The 13529-nt window shown below is 39.1% G+C and overlaps 1 gene segment (V, D, J or C); it reads left to right on the forward strand.

Annotated features, from left to right (window-relative positions):
• Positions 1-884: 884 nt before the first annotated feature.
• Positions 885-13529, forward strand: part of LOC102037577 — a 41077-nt gene continuing 28432 nt past the window's right edge. The window contains 1 exon segment of the C gene segment in view: positions 885-1117. Coding sequence covers positions 1042-1117 — 76 coding nt within the window.

Genomic DNA, 13529 nt, shown 5'->3' on the forward strand with positions numbered 1-13529 from the left:
TATAAACCTTTTGACATGCTTTGATAAGATGATAAATGTATTTTTTCTTGTTTTTTACTTAAACAGTATCAAACTCCATTATAATGGACAAAATAGCTTTTTTTAAATAGCTTTTTGTGCCACTGAATCCTTCTGTTTTCTTAGACAGCATTAAAAATACAATGTAATAATCATATTCCTGCATTTGCTGGGTATATTCTTACCAGTGTGTTCTGTTTCCCCTAAATACTAAAAAGTTCCTGCTAAAATTAGATCTACTGATGTAAACTGAACTTCTTTCTCTGATCTCTCCTGCTCTCTTCTGGCCAAAGTGTTTATTGTTCTCACAACACTTTCAAATTTATGAAATCCAGCAAATAGCTCAAGCAGGAGGAAAAAAAAACCAAAAAAACCAACCAATCAAAGAAACCACCCAAACCCCACAAGAAGTGTTGCGCCTCCACATGCCACAAATTAAACTTCTTCGCTCTTCTTTTGCTCTTCTTCTGCCCCTGCCAGCAGGTGAAGTTGGAAACTCTTGCTAAGTGATACAGAGGCTTTGGAAAGCCCAGGATCAGGAAACTGAAAGCTGAAAAACTGCATTTGAAGGTTCAAACTAAAGCAGGATTACATCTGGAAGTGATTTGTAACAGAAGAAATGGAGTAGAATACAGGCAGCACTTGCAGCACTGCTTTCAAATTTCCTCAGTATTTCTAAAGGAGTTTTAAACAACAAACTATTCAAGGAATTGGTGGTAAAAATTTCCTGGGCTGGAGGAAAGATGTCTTGATGGGGTTAAGGAATGGGTTTGTGCCCCAAGAAGCTGTTACACCTAAGTCTTCCAAAGGTGTGGATGCCTGGCTAAGCAAGCAGCAAGTCTGAACCAGCAAGGAATGCAACCCAATCTTCTGGCTTCAGGCAATGAAGATGTTGATAAGAAAATGAGGGAATACAAGTGCCAGAGTGCCTGGAGCCCAGGATAAGGATATTGTGAGGAAGCTGCTGATATTTTCATGATATTTTCCTGCAGCTGAGGTGCCCTCAGGAGCTCCAGTCCTTGTATGTCTGCCGAGGAGTTTCTCACTGGGGCTTCTCACATCAGGTTCTGCTTGTGCACCTGGCTTTTTCTGCCAACAGGTGAGTCTGTTTGCATGGCACAAACATGTGGACATGATACTTCTTTAATTTAATCCGTCTGGGAATTCAGGGGCTGTGCTTTGGAGCTGTCTCCTTTAGGCATCCCCATACCAAGGGTGTGCTTTGAACAGCGGTAAGGGGTCTAAAGGAACAGGCAACGAGGGGAGGGTGGGACTCAAAGGACAGCCTCAGACATGGTCACTTGCTGTGGGACTCTGGGAAAACCCAAATTATCCTTTGGTGGATAATTCACTCTATAAACCAGGACACAGCTGTTAAATCCCTTAAATCTTGTTCTGTAGCAAAGTGGTGCAGGGATGTGGAAGAGGATGCAATGATTTAAATACACTGAACTGGCCTGTCCTTGTCTTTAAATTATTTTGAATTAATAAAGATTTTTCTATCTATTTTATATAAATACATAAAGTTTTCCAATTATATATGTTATAGTAGCATCAGTGGGAGAGTTCCCATTTGTTGAGCAAGTTTGTCTATTTGGAAATCTGGGTGAGACATTTAAAGCTCTTCAGTGATGTGATCTGCTGCTTTTCAGCTCTTTTTCCTTCCTCATCTCAGCCAGTTTTTAGCTGAAAATATTGGTAGGGATTGCACATAGGGGATGGCTTGGAAATGTAATTAAATTGTATAGAAATAATTTGTAATTTGAACAATAACCATTCCTCCCTCCCTTCCCTTTACTTCCTTCCTCACTATGCTGTACAGTAATTTTGGGAATGGCACTTGGGAAAATTCCAAATGCCAGTTGTGCTGTGGCTGACCTACAGAGAAAAACTCACCTGGACATGGTGAGGAGGGATTATTTTGTGACACTGGGAGTTACTGCTGAGCAGGAACCACAAACACTTCAATTTAGCCCGGATAAACCTGAGTAAAGACAAAATCCTGGCTGTTCTTGCCAGCCAAGAAGAAAATATCAGCAGCTGCTGGTTCTAATTGTTTCCTTTTTCTTATTTTCTGCAAGTAAATGTACTTTGAGACTGCTTGACTGGAGTGGAAGTGATGGACTGAGCTATTCTGGAAGGGATGCCCAGATTTTTTCAGCTGATCCTGAATATCCATGTTTTTCTGCCGTACAGAGTGGGACACAGAGCAATTACATTACTGGGAAAAGTAAAAGTTTTAAATAAATCTTCTTTTTGATCTAAGGAAAATCTGCATGTATTCAGTTATTTTAGAAACCAGCACAGAATTATTGATTTCATCACAATCATGTCAGTTAGCGTAGTTAACACACCAAGAAAAGAGTGTCTGGTTTTAGAGCTGCTGATATTTTCATGGATCTTTCACAGCTTTAAATATTTAATCCCTGCCTATAATTCTCAAATCACTTTAAAACAAGCATTAGAATTGCTTTCATGTGATAAGGAATAGTTAAAAATCATAATGGGCTACAGAAATATCTTAAAATCCATGAGAGGAGGGAGGAGGAGTTTTTGTAAAGGGTGGAGCTGCTGTGGGCACACTCATTGAGACACTCCAGTTTGTGTCTGGATTTCAGCTGACAGTGGTTTCAGGTGAGCTGCTCCTCTTTGGCTGGAGAAATGTGGGGATGATATTTCCATTTATTCCCATTTACAATTCCAAAATGGGGAAAAAAATGACAGAAGCACAAATCACTTCCCTGCCAACTACAGTTTGGGGAAGTAAGATATCAGTAAAATTAGGATAATTAAGATAGTCAGATGTTAAGATAAGGATTTAAGATAAACAGATACTAAGATTAAGGAATTAAGATAATCAGTAAAATTCTGCTTACAGTAATTTCTTTCAAATCTTTTGTCTAATATAGCAATGAGGCATCTCCCCTGAGATATCATTCAGAACAGAAAATGTAGCTGAGTAAGAGTGGAAAAAACACTGCAAATGGATGGATATAAGCAAATTATATCACATTATTCTTTGTGCATTTAGATGAACTTAATACAAAGAGATGACCATTAAATTAATTTTTATTACTTTATCTTTTATTTTCCTTTAAATTTTTTATTAATTTTAAAATGCCTTTTTTCTTTTTATTATTTACATTTTATTTTGATTCAAGTTCATTTAACTTTTGAAGGCCAGTAGCAATAAATCAGATGTTTTCAGTTTGATGCCATTCTGCAAATTCCGTCCTATTTCTGGCTGGACAAACTGGTTGTGGTTGCCAGCCCAGTGTTCCATGAGAAAGGGTTGGGAAGCTACTGCCTGTTCAGAGACACCATGCAGAATGGTTTGTCCTGTGTGGAAAGGTTTGAGGTTACATTTCAGAAAGGAAAATTGGGATTAAGATCCTCCAATGGGTTTTTTTTCTGTACATCAGCAATTTGAAAAAGATCTAGAAGCAGTGCATGAGGTGAAAAATGAATGACATGCATCAGTCTGCTTTGCTTTGCTTCTTTTTTAACTCAATTATTTTACAAATCTTTTTATGGTACTGAAAACACTTGTGGCAAATACCAGCTTACTTTTTGTCAAAAATGTCTCACACTAAAACCCACTCAGCATAAGAACTTCTGAGTTTGTTTGTGGGGTTTTTTTGTCTAAAAGCTTATTTCTCCTTAAATATGAGGAATATACAGAGTCCAAATGTGGGAAAACATCTCCATGAAATCTCTTGATTTACAGTTAAGCTACACAGGAGAAAATCAGGGTTTTTTCACTCAGGAAATCATCAGCAGAAACCCAGTGTCCCTGAAGTCAAGGTTACCAATTTACACTGCTTTCAGCACAGGTTAGTGATTTATCTCTCAGCAGCACTAGAGCAGCCCCTACAGCCCCATCGGGTGAAAAACAGGTGTTTTTGTAGTTTTATAGTGAAATTCTAATGGAGAATTCTGAGAGAGAAAGTGGTTGGAGCATGGACAACATGTGGTTGTCACAAACGGCTTTTCTACGTGGAGTTAATTGGAATTATACTCAGAAGCGCCTTAAAGAAAAAGGTGTTTTACACCAGGCTGAAACAAGTGATTCTTCATGTTTGAGTTGTGAGAACTCAGCAAGTTTCAAGTTCAGGTTATTGCAAAATTTCTTGAGCTTTTGGGAAGTTTCTTACAGTTGTGATATACCAGTTTTGAGAAAATAAATTTCTGTCAAGGAAGAGATTAACTATAAAGTCAGGGAATTCTAAAGAACAGTAAAGAAGCTGATCATTCCAGAGTAGCTATGAACCAATAGTAAAAGGTTCCTGGAATTGTGTGGCTGCCACAGATTTTTAAATCAGAATTCAGACTGGCATTTTGAGGTGCTCTTGTAATAATTCCCAGAGCAGTGGGAATGTTGGAAATGGCAATTCACTCAGCTTTGGCACAAGGATTGTTCTGAGGGTAAATCTAAGTGAGTATAATACAAGAGGAATAAGGAAAAAACAGTGTGAAGGAAAAAGAATTTTCTGAGTATATTCCACTCTTCTGTTTGCATGTAAGTTGTCATTTATTGATGTGTAGCTGGTCTTGTGTAGGTTCGAAAAAGAAAATACTGTATTTGAGGGCTGCAGTGCCAGTTTCTAGAAATCTGTGTGCATCTGTTGGAATGCAAATAGAGGCAGAAATAGATGAGATGATCTGTAGACTACCTGTGTATTATTTTAGTTATACAAGAAGATTATAGAAGTGTTTGTGGTTTTGTTGTTGTTTAGTTTGGTTGGTTTTGTGGTTTACTGTTGTTTCATTGGTTAGTTTTGGTTTTTTTTCCCCGGACCTGGAAATGTGAGAACAAAGGCAAATTCTTATCTTAGAAAGGAATAAATCTTTAAGACTTCACCATGATTTTGGTGCTGTTCAGGGGTTGGGGACACTTGGATGAGGAGTTTAGTCGGTTTTGATGTTGCAGGCTGGTGGAAGCTGGGATAAGATAAGCACTAACTGAGGTGGATGGATAAAGTGCTGTAGGAAAATTCCACTCCTGTCTTGCTTTTTCCTGTTCATCTTGCTCACAGTTAATTATTCTGATTTCTACAGAATAAAACCCTCAATTTGAAGCCTTTGATCTTTGCTGCTGTCACAGGAGGATGGACCACAATCTGTGATAGATGTGAGCTGTGCTGGCGGGATAGGATCCCACAGCTCTGGGATTCACTGTTTGGAATTGTCATGAGGATTTTTTTCCAAGCACTTCAATCATAGAATTATTTGGGTTGGAAGGGACCTTAAAGATCACCTCACTCCAATCCCCTTCTCCAGACCTCATCACCTTCCCTAGGTCAGGTTCTGACCTAGAAAATTTGAGAAGAAAAACTCAGAGATCTGTGAGCACACATCAAAGCTGGAAATCTCCTTTCACTCAGAAGCTGCTGCCAGCAGTTTTGGTAAAGCTCTTTGTCACTGTGAAACTCTGCAGGTAGCTACAACAAGCTGACTTTTGGAAAAGGGACAAAACTCTCTGTTTATCCAAGTAAGTGCCAGAAATGTATCAAAACCTGGACTTTGTAATACTGTCTGGGTTTGAAAAGACAGGTGTCTGTTTAAGGAAGGCAGGAGCATGTCTTGAAATGGAAAATGTAAATTCCTTCTTTCTGAGTTATTATAATTTTGAAGAATTTTTGCACGTCCTTACCTGACCTTGATCACTGAAATCTATTGATGGGAATTTTCTTGAGTGTCTTTATCTTCCAACAAATTTTCTTAGATTTTTTTGGCAACCTGCAGTTTTAGTGTTCAGAAAATATCAGTGTACATGGATTTTCATCGCCAGGTAGACTATCAGACTATCAGTAGGAGCAAGTAAGAACTTAGTGGTTTTTAAAAGTACCCATTTTTCATTTAGCTGTGGGTGAAATGAATGCAAAGCAGCTTTCATTTCAACTGCAGTGGCTCAGAGTTTTGGATGAGAATATTCCTGCCTGTGGGATTGGATGTGGCACAAGCCTTTAAGAGAAGGAGAAGAAATTTGCTGCAGTGTGTTTTGGCGATGCTCACAGGGAGCGGCTTCTTTTAATTTTAAGCCAGACACATTTCCCAGCAAATGTGGTAGAAACTCAGTAGAAATTGACTCCTTTAAGGTTTTTATTACTGCACACATCATTATTCTAAATTCTGCCTGCAACTGGTAATTCACCTTCACAAATGGAAATAAGGTATTGAGGAAAAAATGTTGGTTTTTTTTCCTCATGAAGGATTGCCTTATAATTGTTTTTATGGCTGAAAGTAGGCATACAGTTAAGATGGAAGGATAATTACCCCTTGGTGAAAAAAAAATCAGTTTCCAGTTTAAAGGGGAAAGAAAAGGAATGGATACATCCAATTAGGTGTAACAGGTTGATGGTGATGTCTCTAGCTAAGCCATGAGTCTTATTCCAGAATAAATTATGGATATTATCATTTACCACTCCCAATTTTGTTTAGTTGGCTTCTCTTCTAGCAAAGGAGGAGTTAAAAAGGCAAATGTATTTCTTTGGATGGTTTTTGCAAAGCACTTTCTGGCTGTGTGAACACAGGAAACTTTGGGAAATTAACTTTCGGACAAGGAACAAGAATTATTGTAAAACCAAGTAAGTGAAGAGGAATAATTTAATAATTACACTTCTTTTTTTCTAAATATTTAATTTGGTTGAAGGTTTAAGAAATCTTATCTCTGTTCTGGTGAGTCCATAAGACTGAAAACCTTTTCATTATTGATTTTGCTTAACCCTTCTCAAATGTACTATGTTACCAGGGCAGTGGCATAGAATGATTTAGATAAACATTTTTTGTTCTTTTATAATCGATATATTGACACAATAATGATTGCAGAGAAATGCTGCAATACTAAATACTGGGGTTTTTCGTACCCATGAAATACCTTAAATTGGGGAAAAAGGTGAAATAGAAGACTTGTTTGCTTTTACAAACCCAAAATACATACTGAAGTGAGCAGAAAAATATTAAACCCTGCTACGTATAATAAGATTTAGTTTAGCAAAATTTTAAACAGCAGAAATAAATTGCTGTGGATATCGTCATCAGCAGAGCAAGACATTTTGCTTCACACTGGCTTCCACAGTGGAACAGATTCCACAGAATCTGCTCAGTTCCTCTGCAGTGGTTTTTACAAAGACCCTTCTCACTGTGTGTCTACTGGTGACAGGAAGGTCACTTTTGCTGGAGGAACTCATCTGCTTGTGCTTCCAAGTAAGTCTTTCAGGAAAAACAGTGTTGCAGCATTTGTTTTCACTCAAAAATGGTCTTTTGTCACATGCCAGCTCCAGTGAGAGCCCGTTCTGTGCTGCCCCTGAGTCCTCAGCAGAGCTGGATGCAGAAATGTTCTTGTGCTCTGCTCCAGGGATCTTCTCTGGAATGATGAATTCAGATTCCTCCTAGAGCCTCACAGAATAAGCAGACAGGATAACTGCAAGTGTCTGTTCAATTCTGGGTGCTTTTTATAAAGGAGTTTGTATTCAAGTCTCCAGAGCTGGGTTTTCACACCCAAGCCAATATCTGACAAAGTGCACAGACTTTTTCAGGGGCTAGGACACATTTCCTACCCATTCACACGTTTGGGCAGTGCTACTTCAAAACTGCTGCATTGTTTGGGAAAGTTCAGCAATCAATATGTAATTGGAAGTCATTAGACTTCCCATCTGAAATTCAATTTAAATTAAAAGTCATCTCCTTCTACCAGGGTGAATGACTTTGTTGTCCATTGAAATCCAGGATCAAATTGGTACTTGGGAGGCAGATATACCTGAGAAACAGAAATTAGTAAAGTAAAATGAACTTTCTTTTCACTTTGTAGAAAGAAATCAGAACAAACCTTTGTTCATATGCAAATCTCCAATTTGCAGTCAAAATTTAAATAAAATAACTGAGGAAGAAAGGAAGAAAACCAATCCAGACAGCATTCTCAGTAAAATTTTTATGTACATCTGGCTAGTTGGTTCTGGGTTTTTTCCCATTTTGAACTGTGAAAGGCACAACATGTTCTTTATAGGCAGGTCCTGTGGCTCACAGCATGCTTGTAGATTAGTTCAGAGATGACTTTTGTAGAGAACTCTCAGGCAGTGCAGCTGCAGGAGGGAGAAAGCAGATGTTTGGACAGGGGACACAGACAGTTGTGATAAGTGTAGTCTGGTTAAGGAAGCAGCTCTTTTTACCTGTTTACCTTCCTACTCTGCCAGATATTTTGCAGATGTGCTCAGCTCCAATTACTGGTCCATCATGCAGATCCTCAGAGTGTAATTCTTCTTCAGTTGTGATGATCTCAAATGCTGCAGCTGTCTCACACTTGGTTTTGCTGCCAGGGTTCTATAGAGATCAGGCTAAATATCTTAGTAAGTCCCCATTCCTGACTTGTCATCAGAATGGTGTTTTCTGGCAGATTTTGCCTTGGATTCACAGGTGAGAAACTGTGGTTTTGCTGAATTCTGTGAGAAGCATTTCTCTTTTCCAAATGTCAGGAAGTACTGAAGGAGGGGGGAACACTGGTAATGAAAAGTGGTGTGTAGAAAATGACAGGAAGAAACCCAAGGCTCACCCAAGTGAGCACCACAATGTGTAGGTTAATTCATCTACAGACTTGTTTTTACCTGGAATTTTTCAGGATGCAGTGAGTGATGTGTGCCCTGATTGGGTCCAGGAGGAGAACTGTGTGGGGTTGCATTAATGAAATCTTCATTCTTGCATTTCTGAAAACCTCCCATAAGCAATTCATCCACCTAAACATGTGTGGAACAACTCAGGATACGCAAGGAAGAGCTGAAATGGGCATATCCATCACAGAAACTTGTTAGCAGGATGGTTAATTACCTGACTGCAAGGGCAAGTCCTCTTTCTCATCTTTGTATTTCAGTGAGCAGATGTTTTCTGAATTCTTAGTGAGGAACAAGGAATGGAGGCTTGCAGCAAGGCTGGAAGTGTTTTCCCATCTGGATAGATTACAGAATTTAAATATTTTATTGAGATGCCAAGTGTATGCCTAGATTTTCGTTGCCAGGTTCAGTAAATCTGGGAGGGGATTATCTGAGTTCCCTCCTGTCCAGAAACCATCACAGAGCAGGAGTTTTCCTGGTTTGGGTGTATTTGCAGAACAGGAGGGTTTTTGCAAAGGGATTGAATGATGTGTAAGTTCAGGAAGCAGCTATGCAAAGTTGCAGTTTGGCAGAGGAACGAGGCTCAGTGTCAAACCAAGTAAGTGCATGATCTGAACAAGAGTGTTTTGAGAAGTACTGGAAAATCAGATGTTTCAAATCAGTAATATGTAATTATCCTGGGAGAGGAAGGGGAATCTTCTTCCATATCTGCTGCTCCTGGGGCTGAAATGAGAATGGGGCTGGAATATTTAGTGGAAACAGAGCAGCAAGAAGAAATCTAGAGTTTTTTTTGCTAAGGTCTGAGAGTTCACAGAGAGCTGTTATGAGAGAAGTCCTTCCAGGACTTTCTACTCACACAAAGGATGCAAGGACAAAATCATGTAAAATCATGTCAATCAGTGTGGAGTGCCAGACTAGTGACAAATCTTTCACCAAACTACAGAGCTGTCTCAATTCTCAAGTTGCTTGATGTTCATGGTATTTCTTGGTAGAAGGAGATACTGCAGACAGTGTAAAAGAATTACTTTCCTCGTGCTTTTCACATTTATCCCTTTTGAAGAGCACCACAAGGGCTCTCCACATATGGAATTACATGAGCAAGAACGGAGAAGATAGCTCTTCAGAGAACTGCAGTTCTCTGTCCTATAAAAAAAGTTATTTAATGTGTATTAACAGATATAAAAAAGCCTGCAGAAGTTCTGCTAATGTGAAATAATGAGCCAGGTGTCCTTGCCAGATATTGCCTCCAGTCACATCTTCACCTGCAAAACCACTCAGGACTGGAGAGTGCAGAGCTCCTGGGAATGTCTGTCTTTTCAAAGCACAGCTTTCAAAATAAATGGATTTATTGGATAAAGGAATCCATTTATTTCAAAAGAAATGGATAAATAAATCCATTGTTTATTATTTATTGATTGGCTAAATGAATCCATTATTTCAAAATAAATGGATTTTCAGCTCTAGGATTTCTTTAGAAATCTTAGTTGATTCCTGGCTTCCTACAATCAGGGCACTTCATCATTTTTGACCTGTAAAAATATTGACACAAAACCTGCAAGGGGGCATAGAAGAGACACCCCAGCCTTCATTTTTTGGGTTCCCTAACAGGCATTTTGGACATAAAGTTTTACTTTGGTGACAAATAGAGTCAGCTGCCCTGGAAGCTGAAATGTGCAGAGGAGCCTGGGGGTTTTTGTAAGGGAGTTTTTGGCTGTGTGTACTCAGGAAATGCAAACAGACTGACCTTTGGCAGTGGAACCAGGCTGCTGGTAAAGCCCAGTAAGTATCTCCTCACTAAGTACACATTGCATTTCTAGGTTTATTATCAGATCTTCCTTAGGATAAGGAAGGAAAAGCTTTTTTGCAATTCTTTCTTTGCAAAAAACATTCTTTATTATTTAATTATTGGATAAACAAATCCATTATTTCAAAAGAAATGGATTTTCAACACTAGGATTTCTGTAGGGAGGGTCTTAATTGATTCCTGGCTATGACAAAGCTTTCCACAATCAGGGCACTTCATCATTCTTGACCTGTAAAAATATTGACACAAAACCTGCAAGGGGGCAGAGAAGAAGCACCCCAGCCTTCATTTTTTGGGGATCCCTAACAGGCATTTTGCACATAGAGTTTTATTTTGGTGACAAATAGAGATAGAGTCAGCTGCCCTGGAAGCTGTGCAGAGGAGCCTGGGGGTTTTTGTAAGGGAGTTTTTGGCTGTGTGTACTCAGGAGGTGCAAACAGACTGACCTTTGGCAGTGGAACCAGGCTGCTGGTAAAGCCCAGTAAGTATCTCCTCATCAAGGACACACTGCATTTTTAGGGTTTTTTTGTCAGATCTTTCTTAGGTTACAGAGGGAAAAGCTTCTTTACAATTCTTTCTTTACAAAATCCATTCTTTATTATTTAATTATTGGATAAATAAATCCATTATTTCAAAAGAAATGGATTTTCAACTCCAGGATTTCAGCAGGGAGGGATCCCTAACAGGCATTTTGCACACAGAGTTTTATTTTGGTGACAATGAAGTCTCCTGCCCTGGAACCTGAAATGTGCAGAGGAACCTGGGGGTTTTTGTAAGGGAGTTTTTGGCTGTGTGTACTCAGGAAATGCAGACAGACTGACCTTTGGAAGTGGAACCAGGCTGCTGGTAAAGCCCAGTAAGTATCTCCTCACTAAGTACACATTGCATTTCTAGGTTTATTATCAGATCTTCCTTAGGATAAGGAAGGAAAAGCTTTTTTGCAATTCTTTCTTTACAAAAACCATTATTTATTATTTATTTATTGGATAAATAAGTCCATTATTTCAAAAGAAATGGATTTTCAACACTAGGATTTCTGTAGGGTGGGTCTTAATTGATTCCTGGCTATGACAAAGCTTTCCACAATCAGGGCACTTCATCATTTTTGACCTGTAAAAATATTGACACAAAACCTGCAAGGGGGCAGAGAAGAAGCACCCCAGCCTTCATTTTTTGGGGATCCCTAACAGGCATTTTGCACATAGAGTTTTATTTTGGTGACAAATAGAGATAGAGTCTGCTGCCCTGGAAGCTGTGCAGAGGAGCTTGGGGGTTTTTGTAAGGGAGTTTTTGGCTGTGTGTACTCAGGAGGTGCAAACAGACTGACCTTTGGCAGTGGAACCAGGCTGCTGGTAAAGCCCAGTAAGTATCACCTCACCACGGACACACTGCATTTTTAGGGATTTTATCCAATCTTCCTTAGGATAAGGAGGGAAAAGCTTCTTTACAAAATCCATTATTTATTATTTAATTATTGGATAAATAAATCCATTATTTCAAAAGAAATGGATTTTCAACTCCAGGATTTCAGCAGGGAGGGATCCCTAACAGGCATTTTGCACACAGAGTTTTATTTTGGTGACAATGAAGTCTCCTGCCCTGGAACCTGAAATGTGCAGAGGAACCTGGGGGTTTTTGTAAGGGAGTTTTTGGCTGTGTGTACTCAGGAAATGCAGACAGACTGACCTTTGGAAGTGGAACCAGGCTGCTGGTAAAGCCCAGTAAGTATCTCCTCATCAAGGACACACTGCATTTTTAGGGTTTTTTTGTCAGATCTTTCTTAGGTTACAGAGGGAAAAGCTTCTTTACAATTCTTTCTTTACAAAATCCATTCTTTATTATTTAATTATTGGATAAATGAATCCATTATTTCAAAAGAAATGGAATTGCAACTCTAGGATTTCTGTAGGGAGGGATCCCTAAAAGGCATTTTGCGTATAGAGTTTTATTTTGGTGAAAATAGACTCTCCTGCTCTGGAAGCTGAAATGTGCAGAGGAGCCTGGGGGTTTTTGTAAGGGAGTTTTTGGCTGTGTGTACTCAGGAGGTACAAACAGACTGACCTTTGGCAGTGGAACCAGGCTGCTGGTAAAGCCCAGTAAGTATCACCTCACCACGGACACACTGCATTTTTAGGGATTTTATCCAATCTTCCTTAGGATAAGGAGGGAAAAGCTTCTTTACAAAATCCATTATTTATTATTTAATTATTGGATAAATAAATCCATTATTTCAAAAGAAATGGATTTTCAACTCCAGGATTTCAGCAGGGAGGGATCCCTAACAGGCATTTTGCACACAGAGTTTTATTTTGGTGACAATGAAGTCTCCTGCCCTGGAACCTGAAATGTGCAGAGGAACCTGGGGGTTTTTGTAAGGGAGTTTTTGGCTGTGTGTACTCAGGAAATGCAGACAGACTGACCTTTGGAAGTGGAACCAGGCTGCTGGTAAAGCCCAGTAAGTATCACCTCACCATGGACACACTGCATTTTTAGGGTTTTTGTCAGATCTTCCTTAGAATACAGAGGGAAAAGCTTCTTTACGATTGAAGGAAAGAGGGCATGGGGGAGGAGAGCACATTCTGAACAATTAGTTTTTAACTCTGCCAGGTTGCTGTGAGTGGAGCAGCTCTGAAACTACTGCCGTGCTGAAAATCAGTGAATGTGTTTGTGTTGTGGAGCATCTCAGCTGGAGGAACCTATTGGGGAATGTGTTTGAGATTATCATTCATGAATAGCCTTTGTTTACTGAGAAAATTAGACAGAGTTGCTTTCTCAGACGTGGGTTTGCATGCCTTACTGGATTTATTGTCAACAGGGAAAATTAGGACCTTACATTGGTTTTCTCTGGAAGCTTCTGTTTCACTTTTCTTTGCTTCTTTCCCTTACTGGATTTATTATCAAGTGAACAAACAGGAAAAAATTGGGACCTTAGATTGGTTTTCTCTGGAAGTTTCTGTTTAGTTTTCCCTTGCTTCTTTCCTTTACTGGATTTATTATCAACTAAACAAACAGGGAAAATTAGAACCTTAGATTGGTTTTCTCTGGAAGTTTCTGTTTAATTTTTTCTGGGTTTTTTTTTCTGCTTAATTTTTCTTTGCTTCTTT

The sequence above is a fragment of the Geospiza fortis genome, unplaced genomic scaffold (genome assembly GCF_000277835.1).
Source record: "Geospiza fortis unplaced genomic scaffold, GeoFor_1.0 scaffold324, whole genome shotgun sequence".
NCBI classification, from domain to species: Eukaryota; Metazoa; Chordata; class Aves; order Passeriformes; family Thraupidae; genus Geospiza; species Geospiza fortis.